The sequence below is a fragment of the Apteryx rowi genome, unplaced genomic scaffold, assembly GCF_003343035.1.
Source record: "Apteryx rowi isolate R43461 unplaced genomic scaffold, aptRow1 scaffold_600, whole genome shotgun sequence".
NCBI classification, from domain to species: Eukaryota; Metazoa; Chordata; class Aves; order Apterygiformes; family Apterygidae; genus Apteryx; species Apteryx rowi.
The window spans coordinates 415330-433698 of NW_020450873.1; the positions used below are offsets into that span (position 1 = coordinate 415330).

The window sequence follows — 18369 nt, forward strand, 5'->3', positions numbered from 1 at the left end:
ATTCTCCCCCCCCCCCCAGGTTGACTGAAAATATGAGAAGATTAAGTAAGTATTTAGCAGTATTTTATTTTCTGAAAATAAAAATAGTTCTTAGTAACCCTGCTGGGAGGATTGCTGCATGTAAAAATATAGTGTTTTGAAATACTTTTGCCAGTGCATAAACAGAAGTGTTTCTGAAATCCTGAATTAGTGTTTGGAATGCAAAATAACTTACAGGCAGGAGCAATGGTAGAAGCTTGCCTTTAATCTTGAATTACATGGGGTATCTCTGCACTAAACATGTAATGTTAATTAAAATGTGTAAACATGTAATGAGTGAGAACAAGATAACCCCTTAGCTACTGAAACTGAGCTTCTGTGAGGTGTTTCTCTAGTGGCAAAAGTAACAGTGGTTATGTGCTTGTGCCTGAGCTGCTTGTAGCTCCCTTGCTAGCATATTAACTTACACTGTCAAAGAAGGAGGGCTTGGACTATGGAGAACCTGAATGTGTCCTGCATTTCTTTCTCTCAGACAGCTGATAACCCCTTCTGGAAGGGAGGATGCAAAATAGCAGGTTAAACAAAGTAGTTAAACCCTCCAGCAGCTTTATGCAGCAAAGAATTGGTAGCCTGAAAAAAAAAGCCTGGCTTGTGCCTTAAATATTTAAATTATTACAGAGGGGAGGTGAAGGGGAAATAAAGGTCTTTAATGTCTGTGTAAGGCCAGTTTTGTTCTCTTTAAGCTAATACTGATATTCATTCTAGTTTCCTCTAGGAGAATACTTGTGACCTGTTCTCCTTGATGGAAGTGCATTGCCTTTAGAATGGCTTTAAAAAAAAGAAGTACTAAGCTTAAGCTATGAATGCTTCTTAACTTCCCTAGGTGAGCCATAAAGGTTAGCCTCGTGTTGTCTGAGGGTGCCTAACTACCATCCACGGCCCTCAAGCCCCTTTTGTCTCCAGTGGTTTCCAGGTGTTGACCTTCCCTGCAGGTTCTTCATAGGTGGTGGAGTAGAGCAGAGAGGAGCAGGTGCTGGAAGCAGTGCTTGAATCAGTGACCTCCTCCACTGCCTTGAGCGTTCCCTTCCACTGACTTTATCTGCCACTTCATTTGTGCCACTGACAGTCAAGGAAATCTAGTCCTAGTTGTTTAATTACTTCCCATCAGGAATGCATCAAGGATAGCTGACTTGCAAGCCAAACACACTAGGACGGCATGCCATCGGCTGTCTGGAGGAAAGTCTTCCAAAGTTCTGAACTGTAATGTGAACTAGGGTATTACTTTTTGGCCTCTGTGCAAGAGGACTCTTCAGCCTTCTCGGCTGAGAAGGCAAAAATCAGTGTTTTCCAGCAAAGAAGGAAAAGGTCTCCTTGCAGCAGCCTTTTCCTGTTTCTTGTGTTCCCTAAATTGTTTGCATAACTGGTAGAAGAGCACATATGAGGAGGAAGGGTAAAGGACAAGCCTTGTCGAGAGAGCTGAAAAAGAGAAATTTTCTTGCTGTCACTGGTTGTGTGCATGTTGGAGGGTGACGCGTCTCCCTGCATAGATTTGTCTCCTGCACAGTGACAGGAAGAGCAAAGGGCTGCAGAGGCTGGAGGCAAACTTCTCCAGGCGACGTGGTCCTATGTCTCCTGGCTTAGGTAAGGGTAAGCAGCAGACAAGTGCTAGCAGTGGATAGACTGCTGCAGAAACATAGCCAAGAGATATCTAGCCTGGTTTTAAGTCAGCTAGTTCAAGAAGAGGCAGATTGTCCTTTGGTGGCTTGGAGCTCCATCAGACTAATTTGCCTTGTTCTACAGTAGGATGAATTGACCTATACTGAATTTTTGGGGTAATGTAAATTAGTAGTACAGAGCTCAGAGCAGACTGCTGCCAGAATCCAACTTATCCTGGTAAAGGTAGTGCTATGCTTGATTTCCCTCCTGCTCGCCCCCATACACTTGCAGTTTAGAGATAACCTTTGTCTTGAACAATGCTTAATTTTTGGAAATGTATTGCTTTCCTAGTTGCTTAGTTACACTGATGTTACTGATAATCCTTTAAAGTTTTATTTGTTTCTTAACTTGGGTAAGCTTCTTTATATTTACATGTCTTGAATATTCCTGTTAAATTTCTAATTTGGTTGTTTGTCATGTACAGGTCATTTAACTGTAGCCAATTAATGCTAACAGTTGTGGTGTCTTTTTTTTTTCTCCACTTCCATTTAGAGAGAGGTGCCAAACCTGTTACTAATTTTGTGAAGAATCTTTCTGCCTTATCAGACTGGTATTCTATCTACACTTCTGCTATTGCCTTTATTGTAAGTTATCCTCTTCCTTGAGGAGTAGTAAGAACTTTTTAATGCATTTAGTGAAATTCATTGAAATTACCATATCTGAGTATGGGTTATGTTACAATTCAAGTCAAATCAAATAGTGTAATTTCATATAACACAAAATACTGTGCAGTTGACACTTCATTTATATTTCAAAGCCATTTAAATTGTGTGATCCTGGGTTTATTTTGTAGTATAGTTTTGTAAAGGTTAAAATAACTTATAAGTGTCTGGGCACTGTCCCCATGTTTCTTGCTTCCTGTCTCCCAGACCTGTAATTTGATGGTTACTTCAGCCTCTGCAAAATCTCTTGTTGTCTAGGGCTGAAATCCTAAGAGAGGCTGTGTTTGATAAGAAGCTATCTTTTACCATTGGTGCTCTTTTCCTTTCATTAGAGTCACATTCACTGATAAAAGACTAAATGCCTTGATTTGAGTGTCATTTAATGGGCAAAAATTATGTCTTTGAGCTAAATTTAAATATTGCTATGAGGCTTTGGGAGAAAGTTTCCATGCTGCAAGGTGATATAAGTATTTAGTTGGGTTTTGCTTTGTTTTCCTTCTAATTATTAATTAAATGATTTAAATTATTTTTTCATGGCATGTATGAAATATTTTGATGTCAAAGTTATTAATTATTAAACAGTAGTTATGACTGACTTTGTCAACATGAATGTCTTGTGGAAATGACACACATCTGTTCATTAAATGATCCCACCCCAGCCTTATTTAAAGCTGCTTTGCACTGCACAGTTCAGGGAATATGGAGGAGGAGACCTTCCTGTTGTGATTTCTTTTGTGCTTCTCATGTTGTCTCTGTCCCTTCTCCCAATCCACTTATATTTCTCTCACCTTCAAACAAAGCCATTTTCCAAACAAAAGCTGAAAGAGCAACTTCAGCTGTTTGTTCAAGAAGTTCGGGGATCTCGGAGTCTGAGCACTGTTTCATTTTGTGGTTATGAGTAAAACACCTAGTGTCTTGAAGCAGAATGGCTGTAGGCTCTACGTTTTCACAAGTTCAGAGGGGGACAGAATACCTTTTGAAGCACTTTGTGTCTATTAATTGTTAGGCAAAATAAGATCTGTTCTCCTGCAGCCTTTTGATCTCGCTCTCAATCTTGGTAAAGAATTAGGGATTTAATTGACCTGAAATAATACAGTGAGAGTTAATCCTGTTGCTCCTGTAAGTGGCTAACTGCTAGAACTCCTTATTCCCGTACTACACTGTTGCTTTGGTTGACCTAGGTCAAGTTAGGCCATATCATGGTCTCATAGCAGATTCACAGACTCTAATGTTTAATTTTTATTTCTGCATCACATCAGTTGCAGTGCTGGAATAATTCAATCTCTCAAAAAGCTGAGAACTATTTAAGTGTCATTTCTTGGAGATTTGGTTCAGTCTTATAATTTTGACTTTACATTATGAGTGCAGTGCAGTTATCAGTTGTGGGGTGGCTAACATTCATCAATGTTCGTGATCAGAGTTGTGTGGTTCTGAACCGCACGGCCAGGGAGCTGTACTTTATACAGCTTACTGCACCTCAGTTTGTAATCTTTCTTTCTTTTTTTTTTTTTCTTAATCTGCAGATTTACATGAATGCTGTATGGCATGGCTGGGCCATTCCTATGTTCTTATTTTTAGCAATTTTGAGGTTGTCCCTAAATTACCTCATAGCCAGGTATTTACTTAAATACTAAATTATTTTCTTGTAATGCTTTGTTTGAAAGCTGTTCTATGATTTTTGCTTTGAATCGTAAACTACTATCTTTTCTAATGTTGTGAGTTAAAAGGTTTAACAAGACTAAATTCAAACTCTAACCTTTGTTATATTGCTTGATTTCTGTAATTTTTGACTGCTCTAAGGAGATAGCTTCTGACTGCTCTACCTCATTTCCAAAGACTTAGGTCATCATAAATAATGCTGCAAGTTCTTAGACAAATACCTCAATGTTTTAAAATTCTAAAATAAAAGCATCTTCCTGCAGTACTTGAACTTGCTGGAGAATGTCACCTTACATATTGAGGCTTACTGCTTTTTTCCTAGAGAAAATTTTCACCTAGGCCTAAAATTGCAGTTTAGTTCTTCTCAGGGACTCTTGGCATATCTGTATCTGAAGTATCTCTCTCATCTGTAAATCCAGTCCCCATTTAAAATGAAGATTTTTTTTTTAAGAGGTAATTTTCTTGTACTGAGAGGATATTTGTAAACGCTATTATGGGCTTACAGTGTTTTTCCTTAAATTAAGGAAAAAACCCTAGAGCATATTATGTTCTGATTTCTTAATTGGTACTTACTGACTGATACTTCATTTGTTTGAAAATTTCCAGTAGCAGATAGGCTCCTGAATAGTTGACACCATTTTGTTTACATAAAAAAAAAAAAAATAGAAATCATAGTCATTTACTCTGGGCACACAGTTCACTTTTATTGTAAAACCCACAAGCAGTGTACCTGATTCTGTGCAGTATCTCTATAGCTAATGTTATTTTTAAAAAATAGCTTAAATATTTTTAAGTCATTTGGTTGTTTGGTTGTTTGTAGCTTTGGGGTTTTTTTTGTTTTTTTGTTTTTTTGTTTTAAGCAGAAAACTACTTTTAATCTCTTACAAATAATCCATGTTGGCAGGTGGAGAAGAAATAGTATCTCTCTTTAACTGTTTCCATAACTTTTAGGGGCTGGAGAATACAGTGGAGCATTGTGCCTGAAGTTTCTGAACCCATGGTAGGTCTTTGATCAGTTTGGCCTGTATGTACGTTAGGAATTGCACCTTCAAAACCCTCTTCTGTGTTTGTGTGGGTAGCTGTGAAGGGAAAAAGCAGTAAGGTGTAAATGCAGACACTACTGCTTTTTTCTTTCTTTTCCAATTAGGAAATCTTCACTAACAGCTCTCTTAGGTTTGGGTGTTTCACCATAAAATACTCTAAATTTGAATTGTGTTTCTGGAATAAACCCTTACATGCCAATTTAGGACAAGTTAGATCCTGTGGCATCAACTTCAGAAAGCCTGTTCTGTTTCTTTGTAACATTGTGAAATTACGCCATTTTCTTTGTAACATTTGGCAATTATTATTTATATACTCTACTTTAAGCAGGAGGTTGGACTAGATGACCTCCTAAGGTCCCTTCCAAACTGAATTGCCGTGTTATCCTAACTTTGATATGCTCTTGCCCATTTTTTTTTCTCATAAGTATTAATATGGGGTAGAATTTGAATTTCAAACCTTTCGCTAAGGCTTAGTGAGATCTTTTCTTCCTGGATAATTTTGTTACTCCTAAAAAAACGATAATCTGTGAAAAAGTTCTTGATGTAAAACCGCTAACAGAAGTGACATTTCCTTGCTAGACCAGAAACAGGTCAGTTTAAGTGCGTGGTCATAGATTGAAAACCATTAGCTGTGTTGCTCCAAAGACTTGTTTGGGTCATTCACAATTTTATATTAGTATGCATGTATATGCTGTGGAGGAAAGGCATTAATGACTATAAGATAACCAGGAATGAAAGATGCAAACAGTAGATCTAAAGCAAGGGAAGAACTTGATAAGTACAGAAACTGTTTAAAGTGAGAGTATTATTGCCAGGAATGTTGATGGATTGAGTTGTCAGTAGGAGTTTTATAAAGTATCAGTTTCATCTGAGCTGCAAATTAATTGGTTATCTTTTTCTTGCCCAAGGAACCTCCAAAAGAGGACCTGACAGTGTCAGAAAAGTTTCAGCTTGTTCTAGATGTGGCTCAGAAAGCACAGGTACTGTACTGCTTCCAGACTTCTCTTATTGCTTCCTGAGAAACAGGGAGATTAATTTTGAAGTGATCAAAATACCTTGTTGTGCAGCATGTGAAAACAAACGCCTAAACAAACAATACTTTTCATATATTCTTATCTTTACTTGTAAGCAGTAGAGATCTCAATAAAATGCCCGGAAGTTTTAAAATGACATGACACTTCGTTGAACTGATTGAAATTCTCCAGTCATGGCTCTTAAGTGAGTGTCAGAGGGGAAGAGGAGCAAGTTTTGAGTGTTTTTCCCTAGATAAATGAGCTTCTGGTTCTGTAGATCAGATCATGACTCTTGCCAGTACACTGGAGTCTGGATCCACATCACAAATTTGCTAAACCATTGCAAAGCTGGTTTAAGAATACCTGTTCCTTCAGCACTTAGCGGAAGGCTACTGTTTGCTTAGCTGTGTTTATTCAACAGTTTGTACAGCAACTCTGAAATAGCCTGTTTTAAACATCTTTTCCTGCCCCCCTGAAATCTTTTATTGTTTGTGTGGGAGAGGGTAAAGGAAGGTTTTCTCCTGACTTACATGACTTGACGCATCCAGTTTTGTCCAGCTACACTAGCAGTTGAGTGACTCAGCTAACCGCCTAGTTAACTAGGCTAACTAGTGCAACTAACTGCAACCTTGTGCCATGTCTAACAGTGTGCTGCCACTGAAAGTAGCTTACGTGTCTATTGCCAGCTGTGTACTCTCATGTCCTTCCTTCTGCTGGTTGTGGCGCAAGTCCGACTCCTTGCTCATGAGGTCAGCATAAAATTAATCCGAATTGAAAGCAAGTTCTTGTTCAAGCGGGTACATGTGCCTGGGAGCAGGGAAGGAGCTTGCTGTGGCAATGAGCTGCTGTTGTCTGCTGGTGGGAGTGGGGTGAACCATCAGCAGGTGTGCTGCCGCACGAATTGGCTTGTTGGTAGCACCAGTATCAATTTGCTGGTTCTTTTTTCTTCAGCAGTAAGTGACCATGCTTCTCATATGAACACCTTTTGAATCTTATTGGGGAAATGAAATTTACAGGTCTTGGGACAGCAAGGATTGTTTAGAGAAGGCTGCTGGATAACCTTGTTAATCTTAAGCAATGGCTATCGCATAAACAGTTGTGGGAATTATGTAGAATCTAAGAACTTCAAGGGCATTTCATAAAAATCTGATAGTGATGTATTTCAAAAGAAGATAATAATCCAACATTTGGACTCAGGAATCTTGGTAAAAACTTCCTGAAATGTCAGTGTTCAAAATGTTTGAACAAACTTCCCATTTTTTTTACCTACTGGCAGAAGCTCTTATAAATTCTGATAACTTAATATAATTTTTTTGCAATAACAAAAACACTTTCCAGTCCTAACAGTAATGTCAGGTAACTTCTTCCTTCACTTCTAATAAACAATCATAAGTTACAGAACAAAACGTTAAGCTAGATGGAAGTCATTTGAAGATTGCTGTTCAATTTTGTATTTATTCAGTTGTGGAATACGTGAGGTAAAATCACTTCTGTATGATAACTCCGTTGTCTTCTGTCATGTGGACAAAAAATCAGTCACCAGAACTTGGATTTAATTCTCTCACTTCTTATGCAGAACCTTTTTGGCAAGATGGCAGACATACTGGAAAAAATTAAAAAGTGAGTTATCTGACTTGAATCATTTTTCCTCTTAAAACAAGACTTGAACAACCTCTGGCAAGCTTGTAATAAAACTTTGTTTTTTGTTTTCAGCTTGTTCATGTGGGTCCAGCCAGAAATAACACAGAAGCTCTACATTACTCTATGGGCAGCTTTTATTGCATCCTGCTTTTTGCCCTACAGGATTATTGGGCTTGCAATGGGTAAACACAATAAATAATTGACAGTCTACGTTTAAAGCTTTAAAGTGTAGCATGCTCTTTGGAGAGGGAATTTTGGAGTTTAAGAGGGAAAGCTCTGCATTAATAAATAATGCAGTGTTGTAAAATATCGTCATTGTTCTTGGCATTGTCTGTCACATGCAGTTTAAGTCATCTCTGCATATGTACTATAATAGAAGAGGACTGTATAACGCATTTGCTCCTTGAGATGGGGAAGCTTGTGATGAGCCATTAGCCTTCAGACTGTCAGCTGTAAGGCTTCCAGGAAGTTTTATATTTTGAGGATTTTTGGTCACACTTCCTTGCAAATGAAATGTGTGAAACAGCATAGAAGACATGAATATGATAGGGTTGGACAAAACGAAGTGATTAACGTGACTACTTTTAGAGGATAGGCTGAATAAAATACTAGGGGTAAAGTTGCAGATATTAGAACTTTTGACTGAGAATTGGGAAAAGAGGGTTCTCTCTAAGGTATGAGACCATCTTCTCTCTAAAGTATGAGGCTGTGTCCTGTGAACCAAGAGCTCTCATTTTTCATTGAAGTAATGAGGAGGTCACACAAATATTAATCTTAGTGCTGTTGAACTTCAAATTGTTGTGTTAACTTAAACATGTATGTAGGTTTGCATGGTATGGCAGTTGAATTGTGTGTGTTAGGAATTTATTGCTCTAATTCTTAGAATGAGATCTCAATTGCATTCATTAGAGTCTTGAAAGAGTACTTCAATCCCTTACTTTCTAACCTAGCAGAGGAAGAAAATATGTAAGATAAGAGGACATATTCAGCTGGAAGACACAGTTTAATGTAACGCATGAGAGCCCTCTGTTGTCATTTAAATTTATGCAGGGAACTGCAAAGTTGAATCCTCTGGAATATTTTTTATTTTGGAAGTATATCGTATTTTCAAAATGCTTCTGATAGTAAAGGACGTATGTTTGAGTTATTTTAATTTTCTTTTGCCTAATAAGAATCTACATAAGTAATGAAAAGACATGTGTGGGGAGGAAGAGTATATGTGTAGGGGAAGGAAAAGGAAATAATTTCCTGCCTTCTTTGGAAGAAGAATCAAAATATTAAAACCAAGAGAATGGATTAGCACTGTGATTGAAGATGCTTACAGAATCTGGTTCATTCATGAGCTTGTTAAAATGTAATCAAAACTGTGAGGTTCTTAACACCAGCTAAAACATCCCTGCTAAAGTGACCTTTTTTTCAGGTCTCTATGCTGGAATCAAGTTTTTCCTTATCGATTTTATCTTCAAACGATGTCCCAGACTTAGAGCTAAGTATGATACTCCTTATATCATCTGGACAAGTCTACCGACAGATCCTCAGCTCAAAGAAAGATCTAATGCTACAGTATCGAGACGGGTAAGGATAATATATGTATTTTTTCCAGTCTTCTTTTTTTCCCCTTTCCCTAACATCTGAAAATCAGATCCCTTTCTCCCTTCTGCTTTTCCCCAGTGACTAGAGCACATTAAAGGAAGGTTAATTAAGTCTTAATATTCAATGTTAAATGCTTCCCCCCCCTCCCCCCCAAAAAAAATCCACACAGTTTTCATATCGATTCTCTTCCTGTAAGAAAGGAATCTTTTTATTTAAAAATACTGGAAATTATATACAAAAAGTACAAAAATTACTGTGAAAATAATACCATCCATATCCACATCAGTGTCTGTAACATACATTTTATGTGATTTTTCATGTCAAAATTTAGTCTTTTTGTATTTCCCTTTGTTTTCATATATTTTGTTTAATGGATATTCAGCTGCTTATGTGGATTTAAGAGCAGTTATTAAAAAAAGTATAATAGATATCTTACTAATGGGATAAGCATTAATAGATGTAGTAAAGTCATTTACAGATTTGGGTATTATGTCTTATGGTTATTAGTAATAGATGACCTTTTAGAGTAGTGGTGATAAATGAGTTTTCACCATGTCAGTGCTCCTAAAAGTAAATTTTCCTTTTGTTAAAACATAGTAGTTAAATCTTTCTTAAGTGTTCTGCTTTGCGCATCTTTGCAAGTTGCTTTGGGGCCTGAAATGGTAACTTAAAAACAAATCGTGATTTTCCGTATCCATGAAATTGTCAGTGTTTACAGTAGTAAAACTTTAGTCTAATCCCCTTTTTTTGGATTTGCTTAATGCTTCTTTTCACAATATCTAATTGCTTTCCTAGGGTATTTGAATACTGTCAAAACTCCCTGACTAAAATGTGAAGCACTTTATCAGTAATTCAGCCTGGGTACCCAGCTGGACAGCAAAAGGGCTAAACACATGAACCCTTGGTTAACCTGTCAAGAAGAAGAAATACAGGGTTCTGAGGGAGATTGAACAGATGGTGGGAAGTTGGTGAGAACTGCAGCATAATTTGAATTTTTCAGAAGGAAGTAGAAAGAAAATCTTTGAAAGTGAGGTTTCTGCTCATATTTTCTGAGGGATGAGAGAAATCAATGAGCTGTTGGACAGAGCCATAGGGTCTGTAGCCTGAATTTCTGTTGCTGGCAGAAGATAGGGTTAAAACTTTCTGGTGCCCCTAGAGCTTCCAGGTTAGCATTTGCATTCTGTGATGGTTGTGGCTGCTTCATCATTCAGGATGATTCTTCCTGGATGTCTCTGTAATCTGCCTTAGGGATGGAAAAGCCCTGAATTGCTGAACTTGAATCCATAAACTAGAGAGTAATTGTCCCTTCTGGCTCTTCCTTATGGCTTAAGTTTTGACCAGTAGACCAGGTTTTTGAGACTACTGTGCCTGACTTGTCAGGGTTGGCTTTTCTCCCTGAAAAGGATGTGCAGGATTGCATTAACTGCTTCAAAATGTCTTTGAAAGCATCAGCTTGGTCTCAGTAATTTTAGACAAGCTTTCTTACCCACTGAGAGATTTCTGGGGACCTAGTAATATAAAAAGCATCTCAAATAGATTTTTAGGGTTTTTTTCATACAAAAGACAGTCCCAAAACATGTGATGTCAGCATATGTGCACTGGCTTTGGCTTCCTTTCTTTAAACAGTATGCAAGATACTGTAAACTTAGACCCCATACAATATTTATTGCCTATACCACTCTGGCTCCACATTCTCAGCGAGCAGTCCTGGCACCAGTATCTGATGGGTAAAGGTTACATGTCAAAAGCTCAGGATCAACAGATCAAACAAAACTAGTGAGGAATCCTGTTTGCCAATCTCCAAATAATTGGTGACTGTTTTAGACATGACTCTTCCAGCTTTACAGAGTGATGACTTCCAGTTACACTTTAAGGCTTATCAAAATAAGATGTGATGCTTTTCTTTTTGTAGTCGACTGTAGGTTTGTCACTAGCCTGTGTGGTTATATCTAAATTAGCTGCTTGTTTTAAGGGTAGAGGAAATCCTTTCCTGTTTTAGGAAGGACTAAAAGTAAGGGCAGAACTCCTCCTTTCTCCAGCTGCAGGAAGAGGGTATGGTACTGAAGCTTAACCATCTTTTCTGTCTCTTTGTATTATGGGTGGAAAGGAATCAGAGTAGCCAAAAGCAGGAATATTGTTTGTTCCAGAGCAAAAAGCATTAAATCTCTTGCATGACCTTCTGTATGTCCTGGGCTATGGAACTTCACCTGGTTACAGGCACATGGAGCCAAATAACTTGCTTGTCCAAGAAAGCCTTCCAAAAAACTCAGCTGATCTTTAGTTGCAGACAAAAAATTGGAGAAGCTGTTATTTTCCTCGGTTCCAGGGGCTTAATCATTGCTAAGAGCAAAGCAAAAGGGCAGTAACTGAGGCAATAGTACAGTCATCATCAAACACTTGCTGTCAACATCAACTTTCTTAATCTTTTTTTTTCCCTGAGGCATCGTTGTACTACAGTACCCCTAAAAGCTGGATGGTAAATACCCTTTGTTTTGCCTGGTTTGTCAGTCTGATTTATAGCCAGTGATGGCAGTGCATATTTTTCATTCACTTTGGATTTCCTTTGTTAGAGCTAAACCCTGCGACATGTTCAGTGCTGCCAACTTACCAAAAAAAAACCAGTTGAGGCTAGTTAGCCTCCAACAGGACTGGGCCTTTACAGAAGAAGGGCTCAGTCCTGAGCTTGCATGTTGTCAGCGTGCCAGTTGTTTAACTGGGGAATGCATGTGTACAGCCTGAATAAGAGCGGCGCTGTTAATATTTCCATGACAAAAGCCGGCCTTTAGAATTGTGTCGTGCTGCTATGAAGATTAAAAAAGCAAATGCAGGCAAGCCTTCTGAAAGCAGCTGCCTGCTGTCCTCCCATGGCCACGGCTCATTTGCTAGGGCAGTCTCCGGTGGCACGGGAGCTCCATTTAGAAGTAGATTTTACGTCGGTACTTCAGGTCTGAGAGCTCCATGTTACTTTTTTTTAAGGATGCTGACAACCATTCCAGCTTTTATTTCATATGCCAACACTCTTAAAATTCAATTCGACTTCAAAGCAAAGCAAAGATCAATGACTCTAGCATAACCTGAATAAATTGAACTGGTGTGCTCTAACCACTGATAACTTTTTTTTTCAATTGCATTCATTGTGTGTAGTCTCTTGGTATGTGAGTAAGGTCTTGCAGCTTCACTCAGTTCATGTTTTATTCTATGTATTATACTATTAGATAGATTTCACTTTTTTCTTTTGTCACTGTCACATTTGTGTTGTTTGTTTTTTTTTTCCTGCTAGCTGTCAGGGCATGAAAAGGTATGGATCGTGGCGTGGAAAGCTCCCTTTCAGTTTCAGCATTTGTATTCATAATGAGTTTATGCAATTTTGTGTGACTTTTTTCTTTGTTTGCTCTTTTCTTTTTTCTTTTCTTTCTAAACTTACTTTGTGCACTCTGGGCTTGGTCTGTCTCTTGAAGACAAGCTGAAATTCTGATAATATATTAACCGTTGTTAGTTCCGCTAGTATTTTAATGTGAGTTGTGTGCAGTGATTTAGCTATATCTAATCAGATATATTCTTTACTATCAGAAAATGGTATTTTAATATAGGTGCTTCTAATACCATGTGCTCTCACCCCTGCAAAGGTCATCAAAGGGTAGTACTTTGAAATATTATCTTCAAATGGCATATTAGAGCTTTATGGTATAGCAATAGTATAGTGCAATAGTCAATGAAAATTGTGGTCTTACCTCTTTTTTTTGTTTTTTTTTTGTTTGTTTGTTTAGGAAGAATAGTTAGCCAAGCTATTTTTAAGAGTGCAATCTAAACATTGCTGTTCAAATTTTGGAATCATATTTATTTTTTTTTACAGCTTCAAACAGCAGCATCAAGAAGTTATGTAGGCTCAAGCGCTCCAGCTGGAATAAACAAGGATGAAGACAGTAGTCGTTTTCATACCACCAAGAGAGGCAATTTCCATGAAGTTTTTAACCTGTCAGAAAATGAGCGCCCTTTAGCAGGTATTATACAATGGGAGGCTGCATTAGTAGAATATTTTTTCTGAAAAGCCTAGTGTACTTTAAAGATGAATTTCCTTTCTGTATGAAGTACAGAAATAAGCTTTTGGTTAAAAATACTTGGTTTAAATTAGGATGGATGGGGAAGATGTCTTTCATTCCACAGCCATACAGTTCTTTGGAAGAAGGCACAGCCTGGCATGCCTTTTGTGGTAGTACAACTGCAATAGTTATGTGATAGTCAAATGAAATAATTGTATTTTTTAACTAGTGTTAAAATAGATTTTGTAATGTCTAGAAATACTTTCTTTAGGTTTGCTTTGTAGACGCTTCTAGTTGTAGGTATCTAAAGTTTCATTTTCAGTGCTTTCTGCTGTTTCCTAATATAACTGCTGGGGATAATACCTGTTTTTTTAAAGTAAGATTTCTTGCTATGACTTTTTTTTTTGTTTTTAGTGTGTGAAAATGGCTGGCGCTGTTGCTTGATTAACAGAGATAGGAAGATGCCTACAGACTACATTAGGAATGGGATTCTTTATGTCACAGAAAAGTGAGTTATTACATTCAACACTTTCCTTAGGAAGGAAAAGCAACATACTAATTAAAAAAAGTAAATCTAAAAGTAATCCTTTAGTAATATTTTGAAACTACACTCCTCTGATCCTCTGATAAGTGGGTATAAAATGCCTTTCCATGGTGCTTAGAAGCTCAAGAAAGCACCATATGAGGGGGAGGACTAAATCTGGAGTATGGTAAAGCTAAACAAATTTGCTAGCGTCTTGGAAATGCATGCATAGGAATGAAGAATAGCTTTATATAGTCAGCTGTTAGTAATTGCAGTTCTTGACATGGACAGCATACTAACTCTGTTTGTGTGTTCGTACATATATATTCATATATATATTTTAAACTGAAAGAACTAAGTGTGTATTGAGAGAATTGTGCTTAATGGTTATTTAGCAAATACTCCTAGTTTCTTTATTTTCCTTGAAACAATGTCCAACAAAAAGAAAATAGAAATTTAAGCCTTAGTTTCCAAACCTGTGCTCGATTTTTTTTTATTATTATTATTATTACTTTTTTTATTTTTTTAATGCTTGCTCTCTATTTTCTGTTATGCTGAATAGGTATTATCAATACTGTTTGGGCTCTTACACTGAAATTCCTTTGCAGTATAATGAATGAAAGTAAAGCTAATCTGTATGCAATGTCATCTAGTGATGGAGAGCACTTTCCAGCATTTAGAAATCTGAGCTTTTGTCCCCATCACATTAACATGAAACTAATGCAGTGTTTTCTATTAATCTACTTTAAGGAGAGTAAAAGATTTATAAGACTTTTAGGATTTGGTATTTCTACTGTTTAAGGACACAGTTGCTTCCTGTATCTTTAAAATATTTGTCAGGTTTCAAGGCATAAACATTCAATGCAGTAATATAAAAATAAGATTTTTGTGTACATACCGTATGTTACTAGACTTTTAAATTAGCCAGTGGATAGAATTTATGAATGTTTGTTCTAATTTAGACGCTGTAACTGAATTGCACATTGTGTACCTCTTTCTTTTTTTTGAAGCCGATTTTAACTTGTGAGATTTCAAACTTCAGAAGTGACAGGAAGGATATTAAGAGCTTTGTTTTAGAATACTGTATGAAAATGAGCATTTTCTTTCCTTATCTTCAGTTACTTGTGCTTTGAAAGCTCCAAATCCGGCTCATCTAAAAGAAATAAAGTTATAAAGCTAACGGATATAACAGATATTCAGAAGGTAGGTCTGTTTTTTGTTGCAGATAAAGGAGAAAGTTGTTTTTGTTCAACTAGTCGAGTTTTGCTTTTGTGCTTATGCTATTTCGAAAAGAAGCATGACACTGGTAATTTTTATAACCAAACATGTAATTCTTTGATCGAGAAGATTTTGCAGAACGGCTTACTTAGGTATTTGGACTCAGCACATGCAAACTCGTATGAGCATAAAAACAAAATAAGGCTTACTGAACTCTTATACTCCTGAATTATTTTGAACTTAAAATTGTTTTGCATCTTAACTCCTGTGTTGACTAGAGCACTATATGCTTTAAGAAGATTCACTGTTAAGCAAGCATTGTGTAATTTTAACTTCTATTCAGTTGTCAGTATCAGTGGGTGCTTCATCTTAAAAGTAGATGTCTCAGAGAGAAGGGGGATTATTGTCAATGGAGAAAGGTAAAACATTTAAATAGCCATACTGAATCAGACAGGAATTTTGTCTAATTTAGATCCCATAACCAACAGAGGCAGTAGTGAATATTTAGAAGCATGGCAAGTACAAAGTAATTCTTCCTCTGGTCGAGTCTTATCAGCCCACAGTCATCAATGGCTTTAATCTGAGCGTTACGTCTTGCTCCATGGTGTTTAATACTGTTTTTTGTTACTGTCTCTGAACTTGTCTTATTCTTAAACACAACCCCCCTGCTTTCCAATACATTCTGCAGCAATGAGTGCTGCAAATTGAATTATGTTGTGCATAAGAAATACCTCAGTCTGGTTTCTGCTATTTAGATATCTCCAGACTTGTGAATGAATTCCTTATATCAGCTGTCTATAAAGGAGATGACTTCTGCTAAACTTAAGCATCCTCACTGGAATTCATTCTTCAGTATTGATACATTTTAAACACCATACTTGAAATAATGTTGGCTTGCTGTTTAGCAGAGCTTCACTGCCATAAAGATCCTTTTGTATCTGTGTAGTTTCTTAATGAAGGTGAAGCAGATCATACAGCCAAGCCAAGCACAAAAATGTGCTGTGCTTGGTTTTTATTTGTGGGTGGGGAAAAGCAGGCCAGACTCAGAGTTTCCCCTCTGCCCGTAGGATATTTACCAGTTAAGGCAACTGTATTCCTTCTTAATCTTACGGTCTTTCTTAAAAAAAGCCAAACTACATATACACCCTGTTTATCTATTTAATTTTGGAAAAAAAAAAAAAGCCCTTCTGGTCCGTTTCCTACTCCTTTAATCAATATTACTTATAGGAAAATCTTTAGACTGTGCACATGCACGCAGTCGCTCACTTATATACTTACTAGCATACTAAATCACTGCCCAGTCGTTATCCACACCACGAAGCTGCTGGTGTAGTCCATGGCAGTCTTGGCTGGGGCCAGCTACCACTCCTGGCAACAGCCTCTTAGCAGAGACTCGGTTTGAGGCCAACAGCCATTCCAGTAGGCAGTCTGCTGTGTATGGGAGGAGGAAAACAGGTAAGATTTTTGCTGTATGTGCGTGAGCAACGCTGTGCGCATTGATCTGAGGGTCAGAGAACAGCGTCTCGCCTGTTCTTGTTTCTCATACAGGCATATTAGTTGAGGGTAGGAGGATCTACCATTGATGAACTGCATAACCTTTTCAGCACCTCTTGCAGTTGTTCAGTGCATAAGATATCTTTGGTCTGTGTTTTTTTGTTGTTGTTGTTGTTCTTTTTAGTATAAAGTACTCTCTGTTCTCCCGGGATCAGGGATGGGAATTGCTGTTTCAACACCATCTACACAAAAAGTAAGTAGCCAGCCGTATCTGTATTGCTGGGCTTGACTTCTAGCCTTTTTTGTCTTTGTGCTCTGGTTAACATCAACATAAATGCCTTTTATTTTTCCCTTATGCCAGTGTTTGGCTTTTTTAATTCAGTTCTATAGTATTCAGTATATTTGGTTTCAGAATTTGAATGAATTAAACATTTAGCTTGTTCAGCTGCATCTGGACTATTTTATTGTAACACTTCAGAGAGCTTTGCTTCATCCTTTCTGCTCCATTATTTCACTCCCTCCATTGACTGTTCCCCCGCATCCTTTATGAAGAGCGTGGGGGCTGGTTTGCAGTGCAGTCTGAAAATAAAAGTTGATGGCCCGACAGTATTTCTGGGTGAGGAACGGTCTCCTATGTGGGTGAGGAGCAGTCTCCTATGTTAGTGACAGGCTTTGGGAGAAAAGGGCCTGACCTGTGATTCAGAGTTTTCCTGTTTCAGTCTTACTGTGCTAAAGATTTAAGCTTCTCTAAGCCCTGAATACCTTCTGAGCAACCAAGCTTTTCTTAAAGTGTGACTGAATCTTATCTTAAACTAATCACTTACAAAACAACTTTTCTTTAATTCATATGACAGTTGTACCAGGCTTTCTGCTCAGTTTGATACTGAAAAGTACTTCTTAATTAAAAGAGATTAAAATTTTATTATGCATAAATAAATATTCTATGAGTTGAAACTAATAGGCACTGATAAAGATTTTTAAAATTCTTTGAAGACAGAGATCAATTAGGAAGACTTTGTGTGTTGAGCAGATGAAGAGTAGAATTGAAATGTTAGCTGTTGCTAATATTTTATGCAGATGTGTTTTATACCTTGTTTTTAGAAGTAGAAATACTAGAACCTCTGACATACCCCCAAGGATTTAGTAGAGAAAAGGATTCTTATGTTTTTATTAATGCACTTCGAGCACAGCCCATCTCCTGTTCCTATTGATCTGACCAAAACCATACCTAAAGAAAGACTTTTCTTTTGTGGACTGACATGGCTTTTTTTTTTTTTCTCCACCCTGTCATTTAGCCTTTGGTGTTTGGTGCCATGGTACACAGAGATGAAGCTTTTGAGACAATTTTCAACCAATACATGAAAATAACCTCTGCATCGTCAAACAGTGAGAGCTAGTATCTTACCTTAGAAGAGCTAAAGAAACTTTCTTAATTTACAATTTGTCAGTGGGAAAAAATGAACATCCTCATCTATTTTGCAATAATTTTTCTTGTCTTGTGGTTTTTATTCTATCTGTTACATAAATCAAGTGTATTTTTTATATGCCTTCATGTTTGTTTTTAAGGTTTTTGTAAAAAAAAAAAAAAAGAAAAAATGAAACAAAACAGTGAAAGTGCTATCGTCACTATTAGCCTTGCACATTAAGCACTTTTAATGTTTATTTACTGACATTAAAAGCTGGAAAGATACTCAGAGAACTGACTAATAATGGACTGAAACACATTCATTCCTTTAACTACATTGATATCACTAGGGTTACATTTGTCCCATTATCTCATTTTTTTTC

General features: G+C 37.2%; 1 protein-coding gene across 1 annotated transcript in view; it reads left to right on the top strand.

Moving 5' to 3' along the window:
- GRAMD4 (GRAM domain containing 4) overlaps positions 1-18074 on the top strand; it is a 57060-nt gene extending 38986 nt beyond the window's left edge. Inside the window, exons 6-18 of the mRNA XM_026083447.1 lie at positions 20-45; positions 2188-2279; positions 3881-3972; positions 4968-5016; positions 5968-6039; positions 7649-7692; positions 7786-7895; positions 9134-9288; positions 13160-13307; positions 13761-13854; positions 14988-15072; positions 16766-16834; positions 17877-18074. Coding sequence (XP_025939232.1) covers positions 20-45; positions 2188-2279; positions 3881-3972; positions 4968-5016; positions 5968-6039; positions 7649-7692; positions 7786-7895; positions 9134-9288; positions 13160-13307; positions 13761-13854; positions 14988-15072; positions 16766-16834; positions 17877-17978 — 1138 coding nt within the window. The 3' untranslated portion in view covers positions 17979-18074. The remainder of the gene's footprint in view (positions 1-19; positions 46-2187; positions 2280-3880; positions 3973-4967; positions 5017-5967; positions 6040-7648; positions 7693-7785; positions 7896-9133; positions 9289-13159; positions 13308-13760; positions 13855-14987; positions 15073-16765; positions 16835-17876) is intronic.
- Positions 18075-18369: the final 295 nt, after the last annotated feature.